This window comes from Dunckerocampus dactyliophorus, chromosome 9 (genome assembly GCF_027744805.1).
Source record: "Dunckerocampus dactyliophorus isolate RoL2022-P2 chromosome 9, RoL_Ddac_1.1, whole genome shotgun sequence".
Classification (NCBI taxonomy): domain Eukaryota; kingdom Metazoa; phylum Chordata; class Actinopteri; order Syngnathiformes; family Syngnathidae; genus Dunckerocampus; species Dunckerocampus dactyliophorus.
In genome coordinates, this window is record NC_072827.1 from 25,414,382 (window position 1) to 25,435,308 (window position 20,927).

At 40.5% G+C, this 20,927-nt stretch overlaps 2 protein-coding genes across 13 annotated transcripts in view; one reads left to right on the forward strand and one right to left on the reverse strand.

Annotated features, from left to right (window-relative positions):
* The window catches only part of LOC129187956 (inactive dipeptidyl peptidase 10-like), a 137,891-nt gene that overhangs the window by 110,274 nt on the left and 6,690 nt on the right, over window positions 1-20,927 (forward strand). For 10 of the 11 annotated variants that reach the window (XM_054787814.1, XM_054787816.1, XM_054787818.1 and 7 more), the window contains 4 exons: window positions 2,098-2,170; window positions 2,447-2,520; window positions 4,251-8,686; window positions 16,094-16,271. In XM_054787814.1, the coding sequence (XP_054643789.1) occupies window positions 2,098-2,170; window positions 2,447-2,520; window positions 4,251-4,388 (285 nt within the window). In that variant the 3' untranslated portion in view covers window positions 4,389-8,686; window positions 16,094-16,271. Of the gene's footprint in view, window positions 1-2,097; window positions 2,521-4,250; window positions 8,687-16,093; window positions 16,272-20,927 lie in introns of those variants that run through there. The other variant, XM_054787823.1, reaches the window with a different exon arrangement.
* The window catches only part of LOC129187958 (inactive dipeptidyl peptidase 10-like), a 53,978-nt gene continuing 33,449 nt past the window's right edge, over window positions 399-20,927 (reverse strand). For both annotated transcript variants that reach the window (XM_054787828.1, XM_054787827.1), the window contains exons 14-26: window positions 20,676-20,761; window positions 20,545-20,592; window positions 19,560-19,681; window positions 19,279-19,326; window positions 18,658-18,756; window positions 16,368-16,437; window positions 16,060-16,254; window positions 15,181-15,235; window positions 15,004-15,103; window positions 13,164-13,222; window positions 11,948-12,020; window positions 11,177-11,250; window positions 399-10,268 (exon numbers count right to left, since the gene is read on the reverse strand). In XM_054787828.1, coding sequence (XP_054643803.1) covers window positions 10,131-10,268; window positions 11,177-11,250; window positions 11,948-12,020; window positions 13,164-13,222; window positions 15,004-15,103; window positions 15,181-15,235; window positions 16,060-16,254; window positions 16,368-16,437; window positions 18,658-18,756; window positions 19,279-19,326; window positions 19,560-19,681; window positions 20,545-20,592; window positions 20,676-20,761 — 1,167 coding nt within the window. In that variant the 3' untranslated portion in view covers window positions 399-10,130. The remainder of the gene's footprint in view (window positions 10,269-11,176; window positions 11,251-11,947; window positions 12,021-13,163; window positions 13,223-15,003; window positions 15,104-15,180; window positions 15,236-16,059; window positions 16,255-16,367; window positions 16,438-18,657; window positions 18,757-19,278; window positions 19,327-19,559; window positions 19,682-20,544; window positions 20,593-20,675; window positions 20,762-20,927) is intronic.

Consider the following 20,927-nt stretch of genomic DNA (forward strand, 5'->3'; position numbering starts at 1 on the left):
GTGGGAATCTTTTGAAAAGTCCTGATGGCCAACGTGTCCTGAATGAGCTGAGTATTTTGATGTTGGATTGGTTTGAATTAGATGAGAAATGTGGGAGCAGTTAGCGGACAAAAAAGGTGGGTTGAATGAGGTGACATAGAAGACTAAATAGATGAAAAATGGTGTCGAATTTTATACATGAATGCTCAGCATTCAGACAATAAAAGCCAAAGCAACCTTTAGATCGCAATAATACGACCACTACATTGCTTAGTTGTTACTGTCACTTTCGTAGGAGCTGATCCTTTAACATACTCACGGATACTGTAGCAACTTGGCAGTTATGTGTAGTCTTAAAAGGCTTTGTGATTTCCAACTGTGTGTGAACGTGACACAAGTCCGGGTGCGGGCGGAGGGCGCCTGCATACGGAGAGGACAGTTCAGTTTGTTATTGTTTTGCCGTTGTTGCAGCCGACAGCTTTTTTTGCAGTAAAGAGATTGTTAATCAACCACCTCCTCGTCTTCACAAGTAGATGTTAGATGCTAGAATATGATGTTTTTAGTGTGGCTGCGCATGAGGGGCACATAGTGTATTCTTCCGCTGCAGCTATCTCTTGGTCGAGGTTTGTGTTTACGGCCCAAAAGTGATTAAAAAAAAAATGAATTCATGAAAGCGTGTATGTAACCATGAAATGCCGTAATACGTGGATAATACACTGTATGTGTAATTACAAAAAACAACAAATTAATATACACTACAGACAGCACGACTAATGTGATGTGGCTACTTTCAAAGTAAACTTGTTTGTTTTTTGGTTGCATCGCTCAACAGTTTGAGTGTTTTTCAGACTGCCTTTGCGCTCGCTATCAGCCTCCTGTGCAGACAGGATGTTTAGTAATCAGAGGTGCGTTCCTCAACAATGGGAGGGAGGAGACATGGGAGAGAAGAAAGAAAGCACAACAACATTTCTCACAACAGCAAATTGTTGTTTTTTGCCATTATCCAAAGAAATAATGGTGATCTTGTAGGATCTCAAACATCTTGTATAAAGTACACAAAAGCCATACTTGAGGAGATGGAAAAATACTTTCCTTGAGTAAAAGTCTTAAAGTATCTGCTACTCTGTATTGTATCACAAGTACGATCATTAAAAATGTGCTTGAGTATGTAAAGTCAAAGTGCTGAAGAGCAGTAAAAGTATTTATTTATGTCGTCATAAATAAAATATAGCTGCTACATAACAAATGTAAAATAAAGTACTTTTACTTATCTTTCTTAAGTTAACTCCGACCAGCCGGTTTGGAACACAACATGTTTCATGTGAATGTGTAACAACTAGTTAACAATTGATCAACACTATTAACAAAATAATGCATTTCCCTTTTGTTACATACAATTTCAGCAAAATATAGTCAGTGGTGCAAAATAAAGAACGAAAAGCAAAAACTGCTCCTCTTCAAAGCGCTACACAAAATGACAATACAGTCGTCCCTCGCCACTTAGCAGTTTGAATTTCACAGCTTCACTCTATCGTGGATTTTCAATCATATAGTAATTAATAAATCATGCTGTTTCGTGGTTGAATATAGCCTATTATTAGTGAAAACATATGCATGTTTGAGCAATGTTAAGCATTTGTTGCCTAAATTTAAGCATTTTCAAGCATAAAAATGGCTAAATCAACTAAATATACAAATATAAAGCATTCGGAAGAATCAAGTGCCATACTTGATCACCAGAACAACAGGCTTTTATTGCAAGTTGGAATCATCTCGCAACAGGCATCCCTAAAATCCCTCATAAAAACGCAGGCCACTGTTGCGGCTATAACCCACGGCAAGCTCAAACTCAACTCTGAACCCCCAACGTCACTTCCTATCCACCCCTCACTCATCCCTTAGCACCGGGACACATTTACTGAAACACGCACGAATGACCACGAGTCTTACTTATGTCCTAAATGTCTTGTTTTCTCTTAATATGTCTACTATATTGGGTAATAGGAGTGTCATGGTGACTATAGGAGTATTATCTCATCTTTTTCATCTGGAATGTTTCATTCATCCAGACCTAGGATGTGTTAAGTGTTCTATCTATTTCTCATTACCTTTTTCCAGTTCTCCAGTGTGCTGCAGAATGTTCATGCACTAAGAGAGCAGAAACTGATGCTTGTGCACGGTACGGCAGATGGTAAGTGAAAATAAATTGTCCGGAAATGAATATGCTGAATCTTTTGAGCATCGCTGCTGAGCACAAAGAAGCAAGCAATCCTGAAAGGTAATGAGGCAAATTGTTTTAATGAAAAAATAAAAGGGAAGTGGCTTATCTAAATCGATGCAGGGGTTTTCAGAAGAAAGCAATCTCTGTTGAGCCGCGCATGCAAAATTTGTTGACATGTTTTAGTTCGACAAGAATCCCAATTTGAAATGAAAGGCTGAACTCCACTGACACCTTTTCTATTTGCAGCCAACATCCACTTTCAACACACCGCTGAGCTTGTCAAGAGCCTGGTGAAAGTTAGAGCAAACTACTCAATGCAGGTGACTGTCACGGAAGCAACACCCACCTCTGCATTAAAAAAAAAAAAAAAAAAAAAAGGCAAAACATTGATGCAAATGAATAGTTTCTGAAAATGTGCTTATGTAGCAGATATACACGAGCCTTGAGCTCACCTGGACAGAGACGGCTTATGGGTTGTGGTGTAACAGTATGCCATAATTATGATTCGGTTCATTTTGGGTGCAGTAAGAGAACAAAATACTAAACGTAAAACTGTGTAGCTTTTGTGTTGGGCTTTAATGATTTTTAAAATTAAGCATAAAAAGCTAGCAGGCAATTCTCCCATGCTTATCGTGGTTAATTGGTTCCAGACCCGATGTTGTACTAATAAAAGACCATATTCAACCACAAAACAGTGATCATTTATTAACTTTTGACAAACCACGACAGTGTGATGCACGATGTAGCGAGGGTTGCCACTTTGCACTAAGCGTACTGAAGCAAGTTTTACGTATTTTTGCCTCCATTAAGCATTTTCAAGTATAAAAATGGCTAAATAAACTAAAGACAAGAGAAGACACATTCAAAGAGAGGACGTCAATGATATGTAATATTCCACAGTGGTCACTAGGTGTCAGTAACGTCACTGTGATGTTCTGTGTTCATCAAAGCCAGACTTCATCACTGGAACAACCAACTTCTATTGCAGGTTTGAGTGATCCCACAACAGGCACAATGATCCCTAATAAAAACACGGCCCACTGTTGATGCAGTAAACCACGGCAAGCTAAATCGTCAACTCTGAACCCCCAGCACTTCCTGTCCACCCGCCACTCAGCTCCTCTTGGGAACATATTTATCGCAAAACACACGACCACAAGTCTTATTTATGTCTTAAATGGCGTATTTACTCTTCTTATATATACACTGTATTGGGTAATACGAGTGTAAAGGTGATCATAGATGTGTTATTTCATGTCTAGAGGGCTCCAATAATGTTAAAAACACGATTTAGAAGTTTCTAAGTACGTTTTCTATGCTCTAAATACAAAAATATTTTATTTATAAATAAGGAATCCTATTTTGTGGAAATTCACTTATCACGGTCATGTCTGGAACTAATTAACCACCATAAACGAGGGATTACTGTACATACAGTAATACACCATACATGCATCTCCAACTCGCAAACACGTCCCTCATTCACCATCACACTCGTGTGGTGCATTCACGGATACTCTGAACATCACAACAGCGTCTTTATTATGTCTGTATGTGTGGTGTAAATAAACACAAAGACAAAGGAAAACAGTAAGTGAATATTCGTATACCAACACTCCGAGTAACGGAGTAAAACGTAATCATGAAACTCACTTATTGGTTCACATAACGCACAAAAAGGATAAACACCTCCATATTGTCTCCTTTCTTGGTGTCATAGCAGGACCTAACAAGCACTGTTCTCCCTGCGCTGGCCAGGCACTGTTCACATGACGATGCGTTCAAGGGCACTGCGTAACTCAATGTGGAAGTACAATTTGTAAAATACATTCAGAACATGTGAATTCAACTTGAACTAGATGGTGCATATGAACGCAACTCCACAGTGCTGGTGATGAGTAAAAAGGGAAACCAACCAAAAGCAAGATAGATAACGCAAAAGTAAGCAAAAGCGAAAAGTCCTACTCCGGCCTTCAGATGTTTTGAACAGAAGCTCTCAACATAATTCCATTTGTTAACCATCAGAACCCCTGTGCCTTCTTCCCACCAGCTCTACCCTGACGAAGGTCATTTCCTGTCGCATCAGAGCCACCAGCACCTATATGCCACTCTCATCAGCTTCTACAGGGACTGCCTGAAGGAGGAGTTACTGCCACTCACTGATGACGACGAGGAAGAGGACGAGTAAGATGAGTCTTCTAGAGTCAGACAGCAGGCTTTCAGAAGATCTAGAAAAGCCTTTTGCTTTTGGACCAAGAGATGATGGACAGGCCAAGAGGCATCTTATGGACATCTGTGATGACGGTGACACTTTTTACTGCTGGGACTGAGGCAGGAAATGACCTCCGGCATCAAAGAATTCCACGGCAAAGCACACTGAACACTGATCATCACTGTCATCGACACAGTCCAAGTGCATGCTCGTTTCCCTTCGTGATCTCCATTCCCTGTAACACCCGCGTCTCTCCTGCGCTAGCACTCGGGAAGACAAATGAACACTTCTGATCTCACGTCTTCTGTTGTTGTTGTACTGCGGTTCACAGTATAGTCATGAAATATGTACATATTTCCGAATATCGGACAAAAGGTTAAGCACAGTATTTTCTTCATGAGCTGACGTTCGTCCAGCGTTGTGAGTGAACGTGTGACTGGACTTGCTCCGTGTGCAGCGAAAAAACGCAAAGGAAAATAATGTAGTATTTAGTCACAAATACTTTAATGCCCATGAGCACATGGCTTTCAGTAGATCCATGAGCAGAATCACAAGCTGTTGTTTTTTGTAATATTGAGAATCAACCAACTTTATACGATGCACTTGTAATTGGAGCTTCTATGCATTTCTTATGATAAGAGGTTATGTACTGATGTGTCGCCGTAAGAAATGCTCCTCTACTACTTGGGGTGTAACGGTACTTGTGGTGAGGTTCATGGCTGGTGAGGAATTGACTCATTTGGGATTTTTTTTTGTTTGTTTAATACATGTTGCTCATTAAGAGGATGACAAGAAAAAAAAGGAGAATCTGTGTTTCGAATTTTGTGGCTTCATTTGAGCAGGGTTTGTCAAGAATATATTCATTCATAAATCATTTGTTGTTGAATGTGGCCTATTATTAGTCAATAATATGCATATTTAAGCAAATCTTGTGCATTTTGCCTAAAATAAGCATTTTCAAGCATACAAATGACTAAATGAAATAAATACAAATATAAGGCATACCGACGACGCATTAAAAGACGCTGTGAATCATGAGTAGTATTCTATACTGGTCACTAGGTGTCAGTAATGTTTCTGTAATGTTCACACAAGCACGAGACTTGAACATCAGGCTTTTAATGCAGGTTTGAATGATCTCACAAGAGGCACAACAACCCTAATAAAAACACGGGCTACTGTTGCGGCTGTAACCCACGCCAAGTTAAAAACCAACTCTGAACCGCTGACATTAATTCCTGCCCCCCCGCCACCCTGCTGTTCAAGCACCAGAACACATTTCACCAGAACACACAAGCACAACTCGTATTCATGTCGTAAATGGCTTATTCACGCTTATTATGTCCACTAGATTGTGTAAAATGAGTGTAAAGGTGGCTATAAGGACGTGTTTTCATGTCTAACCGTGATAAACGAGGGATTACTGTAATTAACTTTCGTTAAAAACTTTCTTTTCAAATACTTCGTAGTCTTTTTTTTTTTTTTAGGAACTGAAAACCATTTGTGGTGTTTATTGTTTTATTTGTATATAAGGTACATGCACCCTAGCCTCTGATACGTTGTTGCAGAAGTCTGTTGAGCTCGGATACATGACGCTCCATCTTGGCAGCTCGCTCATTCACTCAGCAGAGCATAAAAATATCTTTAATGCATTTGGCTTTTTGCTGTATCTAGCGCTAGTGGCGCTGCTGTCAAGTAAACATAAACTGGCGTTTCCTGTCTAGGGTAGGAAAGCAGTGACAAGCACCTCCTAACTCATGCACACCTCAGCCCCTTCGGGATGAGGAGTGTACTGCAGCGCCTCTGCATATAACATTTCTCTTTGTTATTGTCTGATTAGCAAGAATAATGATGTCACAATTACATTAAAGATCACATGGGCTGTAGAAAGTCATGGAGTATAATACATTTCTGCAAACATGTTGGCGACATGCTGACAAACATGCGCTGAAGTGCACTCAAGAGGTTCAGCTCGTGCACTTATGCTGGCTGGAGAGATTTGCCACGGTCTCGTCTCATTAGGAAATGTGCAAATTCAGCGATTTTCACATAGGAAAATACATTTATAATACCGTGTGATGGCAAAATGTATTTTATGTTTTCAGGATGACAGGTGAGGTTCTGCTTCACCTGCCTCTCCTGACCACACTGTTGGGTACCCACCTCGTTTTCAAGGTTATGTTTCGGTTCATTTTGGGTACAGTAAGGGAACAAGACAAAACTGCTGACCTCTTATGACGTATTATCTTTTTACAAGCACCTTTAAAGTTTTTCAAAATGAAGCAAAAACAAAAACCCTGCAAACTACTAGCGGGTACAATGAGCAAATAAAAGATGATTTAAAAATGTGATATAATCAGTTGTTGACAATGTTTCTTTTTTAGTAAAGTGCAATTCAGCAGTTTGAACAGCGTAAATGATTTTTAATTTTTAGTCGAGTTTCTCATTGGCTGAAAAGCAGCATGGATATTTCCAGCTTGTCGCCCCGTCCGCCACTTCTTGGCGCAATAAATGACTCCCGCTAGCCAAAGGCTGGACTGCACTGTACTTGTTTACCGAGTAGACACGTGACGTCATAAACACTTCCTGTCCCTCATTTTGAATGTGTGCCGTGTGGTTTACGTGTGGGAAGCCCATACATGTACCGTTACACCCTGACTAACACCAAGCAAGTGCAGCTCCCACTGAAATCCTCCGCTAGTTCTCCCCTCTGAATAAAATCAAGTTCTCTCGGTCACATTGATTGTACAGAAGTGTTGTGTAGAAATGTACAATGCCTTACAAGGTTCAACATACTGTACCATATCTTACTGGCTGCAGTAGTTTTGCATTAGCGGTGTCATGTAAACCGATGTCAACTCAGGTGTTTGAGACATAGCGTTGCAGTCTTTTTAGGATCTTAAAAAGATAAAACTGCTGAAGTCTGAGGTAAGGTCACAGTGAAGTTGCTTTGAAGATAACGACTACATCCAGTCATTTCCGCAGTGTGTTCCCTCTTGGTACGCTGTTACAGGAAAGCTCAAAAGTGGTGCATTTGAGTTCTTCAGGATGCCGTCCAAAGAACAAATACATAGAAATACACTGAATTAGAAATGATAAGATGGGAGTTTATGCAGTATGGGTAAGTGGTTGCATGTCTACAGGGAACGTGTCAGGTTTTGTACAGAACAATACAGCAGAGTGTGTACATAAATATATTTTTGAGACGTCCAATCTCATAGAAACTTAAGTCTTTTGGGATCAATTTATTTGACATGAATCTGTTGTATTTTTTTTCCCTTTCTATTATGGTTTCTCTGCTATTTTGGTTTTCTGAAAATGAATTTTGTAATGCCTGGTCACTTTGTGTCTTGCCGTTTTACGAAGGGAAAAGGGCGGGGTCGTGATGTTGGGGTTATTGTGATTGTCCTCTAGTCATGGTTCTAAATAAATAGATAACAAACAAAGGAGTGTTGAGTCAGCATGGTGCCTGATGGGATCAATTTCAGTTGGAGAAGAAACATGATCTGCAAAGGTTGAATTGAGGAACCCGGAGTCTTGGTTGAAGATGTTATACGTTTTGAGCATGCTAAAAACTTTCAAGGACGATATGAAGTGTAAAAATTGTAGTAAAAGGTATTCTAACTGCACGTTGACTGCATTGTAAAGATTCTTACGGTATTCCAACAGCATTCAAATAAAAAAAAACGTATTAAGCATCTCCACCAGCGGACGCCGGCATGGACAGTGCAGAGGTGCCGAAACCCAAGAAAGCCCACTGAAATGTCACTCACCATTGATGAAAGGTCACTCACCATTGATGGTCACCAATTCACATCACGTGATGCCGCCAAGGAGAAAAGGAACCAAGCTCTACCACCGGCACATCACGTCATGACACCAAGGAAAAACACAGCCATACTTACAAAACAACACCCTTACACACCTGTTACACTCGTAATTACCGATATGGTACACAAAATGAAAGTAAATCATTTAAGACATATGACTCATGCCAAAAGCCGCGGAGCCGTTTTCAACGGGTCGCCAGTCCTGCCAAAAAAAAAAAAATCGTAATGACCCGATACCCTTGAATGCACCTCACGTCTTAGCTTGCTACGCCACCACGAGGTACATGACATGTTTACGGGCGACTTGGCCAAGCTTGAGCAAGAGGGGAAGGACATCGAGCGTGAACTTTACGATCAGTCCGTCAGTATCTGCTGGGGAAGAGTGCATTACAAAGAGACGAACCTTTCACCACTCCAGCTTCCGCCCACAATAAAGACTCGCAGGTAGAATCATGCAAAGTTCGATCTATTCATGCTTAGATTTCTTGACCAAGGCAGATTTGTAGTCAGTAAAATAACTTTATTATTAAAGTTACCTACTGAGTTAATCAGAAAAAAAGTTAAATTTGTGTATTCAAATCTTTGTGAATTGTACTTTGTTTATCTGAGGAGATGAATTACAGCAACTGGACTAGCTTGATTTTCTAAATACTGTTTCAACTTTCATCCAAATTCAAGTACAGTTGCTCTCATTCAGCTCCTCGTATAGATCATGTACTGAACAACTTTACACTTTACAACTTACAACTTTACAACTTTTTTGGGATATAATACTTGCAACATGTTAGAAAATTAGCATCCCCACCACTAACCTAGGGCACCTGAAAGACAAGCGGACAGGAAGTGACATTGAGGGTTCGGAGTTGAGTGTCAGCTTTGCATAGGTAACCATGACAAAAATAACTCGTGTTTTTATTAGGGCGATCAAGTCTGATCCTTGTATGTCTCACCGAACATTAGAGTAACATTGATGAGACCGAGTGACCTTCACACTCTTATTATTCATTGTTTACATCACATTGCGCAACTCTTATGCTGCAGGGACTTGAGATGGCCGGTAGCTAGAAAGATAACAAGCTAACCAGTTAGCCTTGGATTTATTCTAAATTTAAGAAACCAAAAACCTACCACTTCCACACAGAATGGGAGGAGAACTTCTTTTTTTCACTCTATCATGTCTGACATGCCATGGCTGACTTCATGACTTCATGCAGTTTTAAGGTTTAGTAAGGTAATGTCTCAACACTTGTATTTCAATATGTTTTGACTAATAATAGACCACGGTCTACTACGAAACAGCAATTGTTTATTAATTTCTGAAAAAAGGTGATGTGGAGAGGGAGCGATAATCAAACCGCGATATTGCAAGGGACGACTGAACATGTCATAGCACGTACACACACACACAAAAGCAGTCTCAGTGAGGCGATAAACATTTTGCGAATGCTATTGTGAATAGCTAAACTTTGCCAAATCGCAAACATGATAAATGCGCATGTGTGTGTTACACGGGACGTACTTTACGTACGCAAAGCAGGAAGAGGGCTGGATATAATGCTTTCAAGCATGAGAGCATGACATTTGAATGTTCTCGGCAGCCGGGAAACACGTTGCACTTGAAGAGACTAATAACAAGATAAGTCAATTGTCGTTTTTTAAATATAATATATACTCGTGCTTTAGTTTCTGCATTAGAGACATGATGACAAACAACAAGGTTAAAGCAATAACTTTTCAGCTAGAGAGGAATACTGATGTGCTGTATTGGGCATCGGTTACTTTGCAAGATAAGCCCTTCAGAAGCAAAGGTATCTCCATGCTGGTTCATGCAAGCAGGTGCTACAGTCTTAGACAAGAGCCTCACTGCAGGATGTTCTCCATCTCTCCTTCAGTCGTCATCTTTAGATATATGTTGGTCGACGATCTTCTCCTCCGCAAAGCAGTCCTTAAAGAAGGCGACCACTGAGTTCTGCATGTAGCGCTGGCTCTTGACAGACGCAATAACGTGTCCTTCATCTGGAAAAATCTGGGTAGTGACAAATTGACAAACTTCTTTTAAGATTTTGCTAAATAGATGACAAACACAACCTTTTAGGACAACCAATAGGAAACAGGGACTGTTTAGGGCAGACTTAGGCAACCTACGGCCCGGGGGCCACATCAGTCCCTTTCCCCGTCCCTGACCAGTCCATGTAAGGTTTCCCCAAATTGGAAAATAAACATCCTTGCACACACCTTTAACTCCAGAGTTTTTAACAAAAGTATTCATATTTCCTGATGTCAGTGTTGTTCGGACAGCAGATGATGCGTTTAAGGGCTACAATTAAAAAGCGCTAACAATTCTTGGTTCGCTGTGATGCAATGTCCTCCTCGCCATATACGTACATGAAAACGTTCCATCGATGGTAACACTGTATGCTACTCTGTTTCTGCTTGTTGATTATTGTTTCACCTTCGTTTTTGTACTTTTTAGTACTGCAATGGATGTACATAGTTTTGGATATCTTTTAAATAAATTGTGTTGCATGACATTCACGAGTCTCATGTCCAAAACATAGGCCGGCCATCATATTTTACTCTTAGCAGTCGTATCTTGTCAAAACAATGATTTTTTTCTGCTTTTGTAAAGCAATAGAACTGACGTTACTAAGCATCAATATTTTCAGTTCTCATGCGGACCCTTGGGAAACCTAATTTGCCATCCCGAGAAGGAGATTTCCTGAAGTTTGCCTGTAATCGAGGCATCAAACCCCAAACTGTGATGTGACACCCACTGGCTCTCATAGATTTCAAAATAAGACAAAAACAAATATATTGCATTCTACGCTTCACATTATTTAACTTGTCTGTACTCAGAAGAGGTGTTACTGGCTTAAGCGTTCGTACAGACGTCACTACCCCTTCTTCACAGTTAAATAACATCATAAACGTCACCTGGAGGCTGTAGTTATGATTAGATGCAGACAGGTGTCTGATCAACTCAGCAGAGTGTTGGAAATGAACAGTAGCTGAAAAACAAGAGCAAATAAACACTTGTGTAATTCACCATGTCGCATTTCCTCAGTCAATGGTTACTTGCACTTGCACATTTTTTGTCCAAATTTTTGTACAACACAAATAAAAAGCGTCAATTAAGTGCATAGTGAATAATTCATAAATTGTACAGAGTTTAATTCAATTAATAATTAATGAAGCCATAAATCCATACATCTTCAATAGCGCATTAAGTAAAATGAATAAAGTTTTTATTAATAGTCCAGTGTATTATTTTATTCATATGATATCCAGCCATCGTTTTTCTGTACCGCTTCAACTCAGTAGAGGCTGGGTACACGCTGAATTGGTCGCCAGGCACATATACAGTATTCAAACAACCATTCACACTCACATTCACACCTATGGACAAATTAGAGTCTCCAATTAACCTAACATGCGTGCTTTTGCAACTAAGTTCAAGTCCATCCTGGCTCCCCACACAACAACCATTAATATGCAGACCAAGACCGCAGTCCAGTTATATTTTTGAAATGTTTAGTTTGAAAAGTTTCTTGCTGACTGAGCTTGTGACGCAAATGAAAAAGGGAAGGTCGTTGCCAAACTCTCAGAAGCAATTAGGGGTTCAATGTATTCCACAGAAGACTTTGCCACATGGACAGTGTGATACAGTACAATCTCTCCTGAGTCTGCACCTGTAGCTGTACTCACCATCTGCTGTGCCATGGATAATAAGGAATTTCAATGGACCCGGTCCAGTGATGTTACTGACTAGACTGGAAACCTGCCAGATACAGGAAACAACAGTCGGCCATACACAGATATGGATGACAAATTTAATACCAAGCAAACACACAATCTTTAGGAGATGAATTTGCAGTCTGGAAACTGATGTTTGCTGATACTGTAAAGAAAGTGCTTGTAAAAATCTCATACATGAAGCTTTGAGTCCACTGGGTTTTACTGAAATCCACAGTTGGTCTTTAGTGATGTGCGATACCACTGACTTAGTTTCCGACCCAATACTGAGTCCAATTTAGGCTGGTATTGGCGATACCGAGCCGAAGAAAACTTTATTGACAATTCACACATGGCTGCGTTTATGATAGGTCATTGTTTCAAGAGACAAACATGACTTCAAATGACTGAAATATCAAAAGTATCGATATTTTGATATGAGAATCGATTCTCGGGCTTAAGATTCAAGATTCCAGAGTTTTATTGTCATATGCATAGTAAAACAGGCAGTTATACCATGCAATGAAATTCTTATTCAGTTCATTCTCCCAAGAAAAGAAAGAACACACAATAAAAAGAAAATTAAAGAGTGGGTATCAGAAGTACAGTATTGATATTTCAGCCTTGTTCCACACATCACAAGTTGTTAACTTCTAAGGGGGTCCTTCAGGGCTTCCCAACCATTGGGCCGCAGTACCAGGTCATGAGTGGGTCCGAGCCGGGTCGGAAAACCCCATGAGGAAACAGGGGGACAATGAACACAGGCCTATTGTGCAGGCGCGAAAATATAAATGGAACCCTATGGCATACAGTATCAGAAAGTGTCACAACAGAGGCTCATACAAAGTGACTTTAATCACCTTTAATCAGGCTACTATTTAGGTTAGTCGGCACTCTCTGCATGTCGCCTGATTATTGTTTGCTGTTTTCATGGACTTTCCCTACCTGCTTGCTCGTTGCATTCTGGTGAGCATTTAGCAGGGCTCCTTAGCCAGCCTTTGGAGTTCTGTTTTTTTCGATTTTGTGACTTGCACCTTTTGTGTGGAGCTCTGCTCCTTGGAGCTTCTCTTTTTTCCCTGAATTAAATGACTATTGACTGCACCAGCATGATGTCCTCAAATCCTGGGGTGGCGCTACATGCTATAACAGTAGAAAGTGACACAACGATTACAGTATTACTATATTGTACCTCAAACTTGTGATTTTCATTCGCCGGAAATCCAAAATATTTCTCAGAAAGGGCAGACCCTTTAAAAAGAAGAAAAGAAAACTGGGTTTATATGTAGACAGTCATCCCTCGTTTATCGCGGTTAGTTGGTTTCAGACCAGAAGTGAATTTCCGCAAAGTAGGATTCAATGTTAATAAACTGAAAACTTTTGTAGTTGGAGCATAGCGACTGACTTTCTAAATGCAATTTTTAACATTAGACCCCTGTAGACATGAAATAACACCCCATAGTCACATATACACTCCTATTATTCTTTGTTCACACCACAGTGCACAGGCTATGGGATCACTACAGCGACGTTAGAGACTGCCGCCGTTAGCATAGCAAGCTACTGAGCAAACTAGTTAGCCTCTCCAATTAACTTATTTTAAACTTAAGAAAATGTTTCAAACGGAGTGGGGAAGAAGGACAAAGTAAGAAGCCAAAAAAATACCACTTCCACACGAAATGGGAGGATAACTTTTTTTTCACTCTATCATGTCGGACATGCCACGGCTGACTACATGCAGTGTGAAGGTAGTAATGTAATATCATGTCTCATCAATGTAACATTACTGACGCATAGGGACCAGAATACTACATATGACTTGTTTTTCAATATTTTTGGACTAATAATAGGGCATAGTCAACCACGAAACAACGATAATTTATTAATGAATTAACTTTTTCAAACAAGCAATGGACGATTGTACATACTTTTGTATCAGTGAAGCTCATGGCTGGTGAGGCACTGACTCCTTTGGATTTTTTTTTTATGTTAATACAGGCTGCTTATTAAGAGGATAACCAAAAAAAGAAGATATTAAATCACGTTAAAAGAAATGTCTTCAAATTGTTTTCAGATACTACTAAAACCCTTTTTTTTTAATTAACTGAAAAACATTTGTGTTCTTAGCTTTTATCTGTATATGAAGTAAGTGCACCCTCCGCTTCCAGAAAAAGCTCTGATACTTTGTTGTAAAAGTCTGATCACCTCCTGGTGAGCTTGGGTGTATAATCCTCCATCTTGGCAGTCACATTCATTCAGCAGAGCGTCAAAATATCTTGCATTTGACTCGTAAATCTAGCTCTAGCCAGCACTGCAATTGGCAAGCACCTTCCAGCTCACGCACACCCCCACCCCTTCAGGATGCATTGGCATTGCAAGTGCTTCCTGTATGACCTTTCTGTGTATTTTATTGTCGGATTAGCAAGAATAATGATGTCACGCTTACGTTAAAGACATTACACAGGACGTACAAAGTCATGGCGCATAATAAATGTTTCTACATTACATTATTGGCATTATGCTGACTAATACAAACATGTAGGTGCCATGAGCCAAGTCAGTGTGCACTCAGAGGGTAGGCGGGGCTTACGCACTAAGTCGAGAAGCGAATCACAGTGGCCTCACCTCTGGTTTTTGCCCTGTATTGATCAGGAAATGTGAAAATTCTGCGACTTTTACTTAAGAAAATATGAAAAACGATTTGAATCATCCAGAAAATACATTCATAATGCAGTTCAATAGACAAATATTTGTATTTATTTTATGTTATTATTCTGTTGTTTTTTTTAGTTGGTTTTATCTTTTCATCATGACAAGTGAGGCTCTGCCTCACCTGCCTCCTCAGCCTGCCAGCATGTTCTTTATGCTATTGCGTAGCCGCTAGGATCCCAAAGTGGGGTACGCGTACCCCCAGGGGTACACCAATTGTCATAGGAGGTTCGTGAATAAAAAATAAAAACAATTAACACCTAACAAGTAAACAATGATAAATACAGTATGTCTTCTATCTTCTGAATGGGCATGTAGCTTACCATGTAGCCTCCAGTTTGTTATAGGAGCTACGGCTATGCCACAGCTGAATATTGAGCTGTAGGACAGCAGCAGGATCGATGTAAGAAAACCTCCATAAGCCTAAAAAACAGATACGAATATTTAACAGGGAACATGCTAATGAGAAGTTAATGGAGCTACGGCAATTTGTGTCTTACCTTTCCATAAACTCCAACTCTCTTCCCATCGATATAGGGAAGCATGATGAGATGTCTGGGGGGGGGGGGGAAATACCAGTACTACTTTCATCATGTGCTTTTTGGTTAACTGTTTTTTTCTTTTTTTTCAAATCACAAAATGTCTTTCCTTGTTAGCATCCTATTAGCTAGGCAAACAAAATGACAGCCAGAACAGGAAATTACGTCACCCGTCTATGATGTCAACAGTGGTTTTAAAATTTGTGTTTTGTGTTAAATTTTAACACAAACGGATCAATGACAACTTGTTCTTATTGCGATAATATCACTTTACACCTCTACAACTGTGCAGTAAGGGATGCGCATATGCTGATGATGGAAACTAAATCATGCATTTCCAACCGATTTCCGTGTGTCGTGTAGTTTCACATAGTTTAGAAAGCTTTGCAAGATAACACACAAATTTGTCTTTTTTTTTTTGTACACATCAAAATTATTTTCCTGCATGCTCCCTAGGGGACGCCGTAGGGTTAGCGTTAGGGTTTAGGGTTAGAGGTTAGGGTTAAGGGTTAGAGTTAGGTCAGGCTCATTATTTGTTATGGGAAAATTTCATTCGGTTAACGTCAGTTTGTTTAGAGTCAGACCTTCTGGAACAAATGAATTATGCTAACCAAGGTTCCACTGAGTTCTGTATCTGTGTTAAAATAAACTTACCATAAATATGATGTGCTGTTCATATCTTTCTAAGGGGTGAAGGCTTTTCAAGCTTGATATTTTACTATGTTTTACAAAGAAAGTGAAGGTTCTTGCAAAAAGTATAAATTACAATATAATAATAAGCTAGGTTGTCAGCCTGCAATTAACCTTTATTACATATAAACATCTGGAATTTTATCCTACTTTGTAATTGTGATCTGGTCCTCAACATCCACAGTGCCCAGTCGCTGGTGGACCTCGTGAAGAACCCGCTGACCCTGGAAGCCGCTGCCCCGCCCATCTAGACGAGCCACAATGACATTGTCTGAACTGACCAGCGCTGAATCCCAGCTGAGGCTGAAGCGGTCACTCACAGCCTGACCACCAGGGGAGCTGTCACTACAAAAGCACATACTGTAACTACATTTTTATTTCATTTTTATTCTCACTTTTGAATCAAAACAGAGAAAGATGAAATCATTTTAAATGCATTTGATTAAAAATGTACGCACAGTATCAGCAGAAGAGGATGTTCGTATGTTTCATCAAAATCCAGCGGGACAATTAACTCCATGCAAAGCCCTGCAAAAACAAGCAAACCAAATCATTTGATTGCTTTCTCAGTTTGTGTTTGGCCAACAAACAACATGCCCAAAATAATGTTCCATCTTGTTTACTGCACCTATAGTCAACACAGCGCCTTATAATAGAGTTGGTTGTTAAATCAAGCCACACAAACGTCATCATTTGGTGCATTCCAAGCTGTGATTCCATATTAATATAGTCTTATTCTATATTAGCTGTCTTATTCCAGGTTGACTGTCTTACACTTAGTAATGCTATTCATCTCCATCCATCCATCTTCCTCCACTTGTTTGAGGTTGGGTTGCGAGGGCAGCAGCCTAAGCAGGGAAGCCCAGACTTCCCGCTCCCTGACTACTTCCAGCTCTTTCCGGTGGATCCCGAGGTGTTCCCAGGCCAGTTGAGAGACATAGTCTCTCCAATATGTCTCCGAGGCCTCCCTACTGGTCAGACATACTCCGAACACCTCCCCAGGGAGGGATCCTGACCAGATGCCTGAGCCACCTCATCTGGTTCCTCTCACTGCAGAGGAGCAGTGGTTCTATTCCGAGTTTCTCCTGGATGACGGTGCTTATCACCTTATCGCTAAGGGAGAGCCCAGCCACCCTACGAGAGAAACTAATTTTGGCCGCTTGTACCTGCGTTCTTATCTTTTTGGTCACTGCCCAAAGCTCATGACCATACGTGAGGGTAAGAGCTCAGCTCCCTCTTCACCACAATGGACCAATGCAGAGTCCACATCACTGCAGATGCTGCACCAATCCGCCTGTCGATTTCATGTTCAATCCTTCCCTCACTCGTGAACAAGACTCTGTACTTAAACTCCTCCGCTTGGGGCAGGATCTCATCCCCGACCAGGAGATGGCACCCCAACCTTTTCTGGCCGAGAACCATGGACTTGGACTTGCTGATTCTCATGCCAGCCACTTCACACTCGGCTGCAAACTGATCCAGTGAGAGCTGAAGATCACGGCTCGATTAAGCCAGCAGGACCTGCAAAAAGCAGAGACCCAATCCTGCAGCCACCAAACCAGATACCCCCAACGCCCTGGCTGCACCTAGAAATTATATCCAGAAAAGTAATTAACGGAATCGGTGACAAACGGCAGCCCTGGTGGAGTCCAAGCCTCACTGAAAACGAGTCAGACTTATTGCCGGCAATGTGAACCAGACTCTGACACTGGTCATACAGAGACCAAACCGCCTGAATTAGGTGGTCCGATACCCCATACTTTCGGAGTACTCCCCATAGGATTCTTCTAGGATTACGGTTGAATGCCTTCTCCAAGTCCACAAAACACATGTCAACTGGTTGGGCAAACTCAAGGACCCTGTCGAGAGTGTCACAGTTCCACCACCAGGAAAAACACGCTGCTCTTCCTGAATCCGAGATTCAACTCTTCGAGAGATCCTCCTCTCCAGAATCCCTGATTTGACTTTACCAGGAAGGCTGAGGAGTGTGATGCCACTGTAGTTGGAACACACCCTCCAGTCCCCCTTCTTAAAAAGGGGAACCACCACCCCGGTCTCCCAATCCAGTGGTATCGCCCCCAATGTTCACGCGATGCTGCAGAGTTTTGTCAACCAAGACAACCCCACAGCATCCAGGGCCTTAAGGAACTCATCCACCACTGAGGATTTTTTGACCACCATTTATTTTCCAGTTAATGTATGTCCACATAAAAACACATTCACCGGATGTCATTTTGTCTAATCAGAAACCTGAAAAGCAACCACAGCTGACTTGTTGGCATAAAATAACATTTACATTATCTTTAAAGTCCGTGTTCATTTACACAGAGCCCACGAAACAACGTGATTTTTTTTTAATCACCCATGTGTGCTATAAGTCTACCACTGCACAAAATAAAAGTATCACCTGTCAGTCAACAACTTCATTACTGGCATTTCTTATGACACAAGACAAAAACTCGGTTTTATCGTCCATACACAAACGCTGAAGGAGCACTTTTAAAAAATCTTCTCCCTGGCTGGAGTTTCCCAAAAGTTCAGTTTTTCAGGACAAAACGCTTCGAAAATATGCATTTTTAAAATATCATTTTTCATGTGGACAAAGCCTGCATCGCTAATTGCAAAACATACAAACCCAACCCTACTGCAATGTTTGTATACACACTTTTTATTTACATTTTACAAAGCATCAATGGTAGAACTAATTAATCAGAATGCTCCTGACTATAAATGGCTTAATTATCGTACCAAAGTTGTTGATTTGCACAGTTCTTTTCTCCCATTGAGGCATTTTCTTGTTGCTCAGTGAGTGTCGTAATATGGCGTTCATCTCCAGTGTCTTGTGGTCTGTCGATGACATTGCAAGCAAACATTCAGTTTTAGCAAAAAAAAAAGATGTGCACGGTGCAAATAAAGCATAATCTACACTGAAAACTGAAGTCATGAAAGGCAAAAATAACATTGTTCTCAAAATCTGATTACAAATACATAATATTTATTAATTCATTATGAAATGTTTCTGACAGCGTTTTCTCCTGTATTTATTCTTCATTATGCCACGCCACCCATCATGCTGCGCCTGCATTTTCTGTGTCCGCAAGGTCACAAGACTCCGTTTGAAATAAACAAACATATGGCTATGACTAACAGTGTTGGGTAATTTGCTTTTTAAAACGGTAATTAGTTATAGTCACGGCTCCTATAAAGTCAATGAGTTAGTAGCTGAGTTATTTCAAAGTAAGTAATTATCAGGAAAAGTAGCTGTATATTGTTGTGTGTTTGGTTAATGTGTGAAGAGTGTGCTTGTAATTCATGGATGGAATTTCAGAACAATATATTGGTTCATTCTTCGAGTGCCTGAGTGCTCACCCTTTATATTGTTTAATCTGTGAAGAGTAGTTTGCGGTATTCCAGGGCCTGGGGAAATGAAAGAATACAAAGAACAAAGGTGACTTTTGGAACTTAGTAATAAATGCAACTGCAACCCTTGTATGTAGGAAAAACTTTCCTTTGAGAGTTTAATTGATTACACTGCTGATTGATACTAGTACCACAAAACAACATAAAAAGACTAAAATGTCAAATGTTAATCATTTTTCCAATATAAACACATGCATTGTGTTAGTTAGGTAATGCAACTGACGGCTCACCTCGACAATGGAGAAGAACATGCTGATAGTTTGTACTGAGCTCAGCATCGTAGTATGTGCACTGTGGCTTGAAGAGGGAGCATGTGTGGCATTGTTTATGAAATGGTTCCACAGTTGAGACGCTAGTTGAGGAGAATGACATCGAGTTGTGAATACAACACTTGAGAATAGTTATGCGTCAGTAAGATCTGTTATACTAAAACTGCAGTCAACAAAAGTAAAAGTCATTGGAGAACTAAGCGATTCTGTTTAACAAAGACAGATAAGAGTGTTTCCCTGACCATTATATTTATTAGCAACTGCATTCTTGTGTAAGTGACGAAGACGCTTGCATCTTCTTCCTCGACGGAGCTCCGCCGACATCCTGTTTACATGTGTGTTCCACAGCGGAAGAAGATGCAAGCGTCTTCGTCACATACACAAGAATGGACAGGCGACAGTACGCAGGGATAAGGCTGGAGACAAACAGAACGCCGAGCGATTTGTGGGGTTTGATTTTTTTTTGAAGAGGCATTTTTGTGATGTAAATGTATTACTCTTTTGAACGCATATTGCTTTGAGAAGCCAAAGTCTTTGCTTCAAGAGCCCCAGCAACTAAGCGGAACTACGTTCCTCGTCACGGATCTCCGGCCAATTGGGGGAGTAAGTCACTATTGATGCATTACACTGCTGACGGGGACGTCATACATGTGTTGTTAGCTAGAATGCTAGCTAGAATGCTAGCTGTTGGCATGCTAACCAATACAGTATTATGAGCATTTCCATTTTGTTCGGACACTGCCAAGGGTTGTCGGGCTCGAGGTCAGTAACACGTAGCAGGCGCATTTCTTTCCAGTTTTCATTTGCATTTACATTCATATAGTCAATCAGCAGTCATATTTGATAACCTTGACATTTATGGTACCTGTTGGAAACAATGTATGTCTGTTTTTAATTTTAGTCATACAATTTGTTCACCCAAAATATATATACTGTAGTTGGCTACCTGTACATCTGTTGCTGCGTTGTACCATCCTCTTTACTTAGGAAAAAACTGAAAAACAAAGTCCACGTGTTATTACCAGAACACCGTTTCATCCCATGATGTGTTTGATCTGACTTTTTAATTCTTCTTACACTGATTTAGTGTTCTCATCATACGCCAGAATTTGAGTGACGTCCCAGCATCCTGAAGTTAAGGGGAGTAGTTTGACATCTTGTCCCTTGAACAAGGCGAAGCAAAAGTCATATCATGGCAGCTCAAAAACAGAACTCAGGCCAAGTAACTTAACTGTAACCTAATATGTGATTACATACAGTATGTGTGGTAAGGGAATTCCACAAAACAGACTAAATGCATTTCCACAGTAGGGTAGGACATGGGCTAAG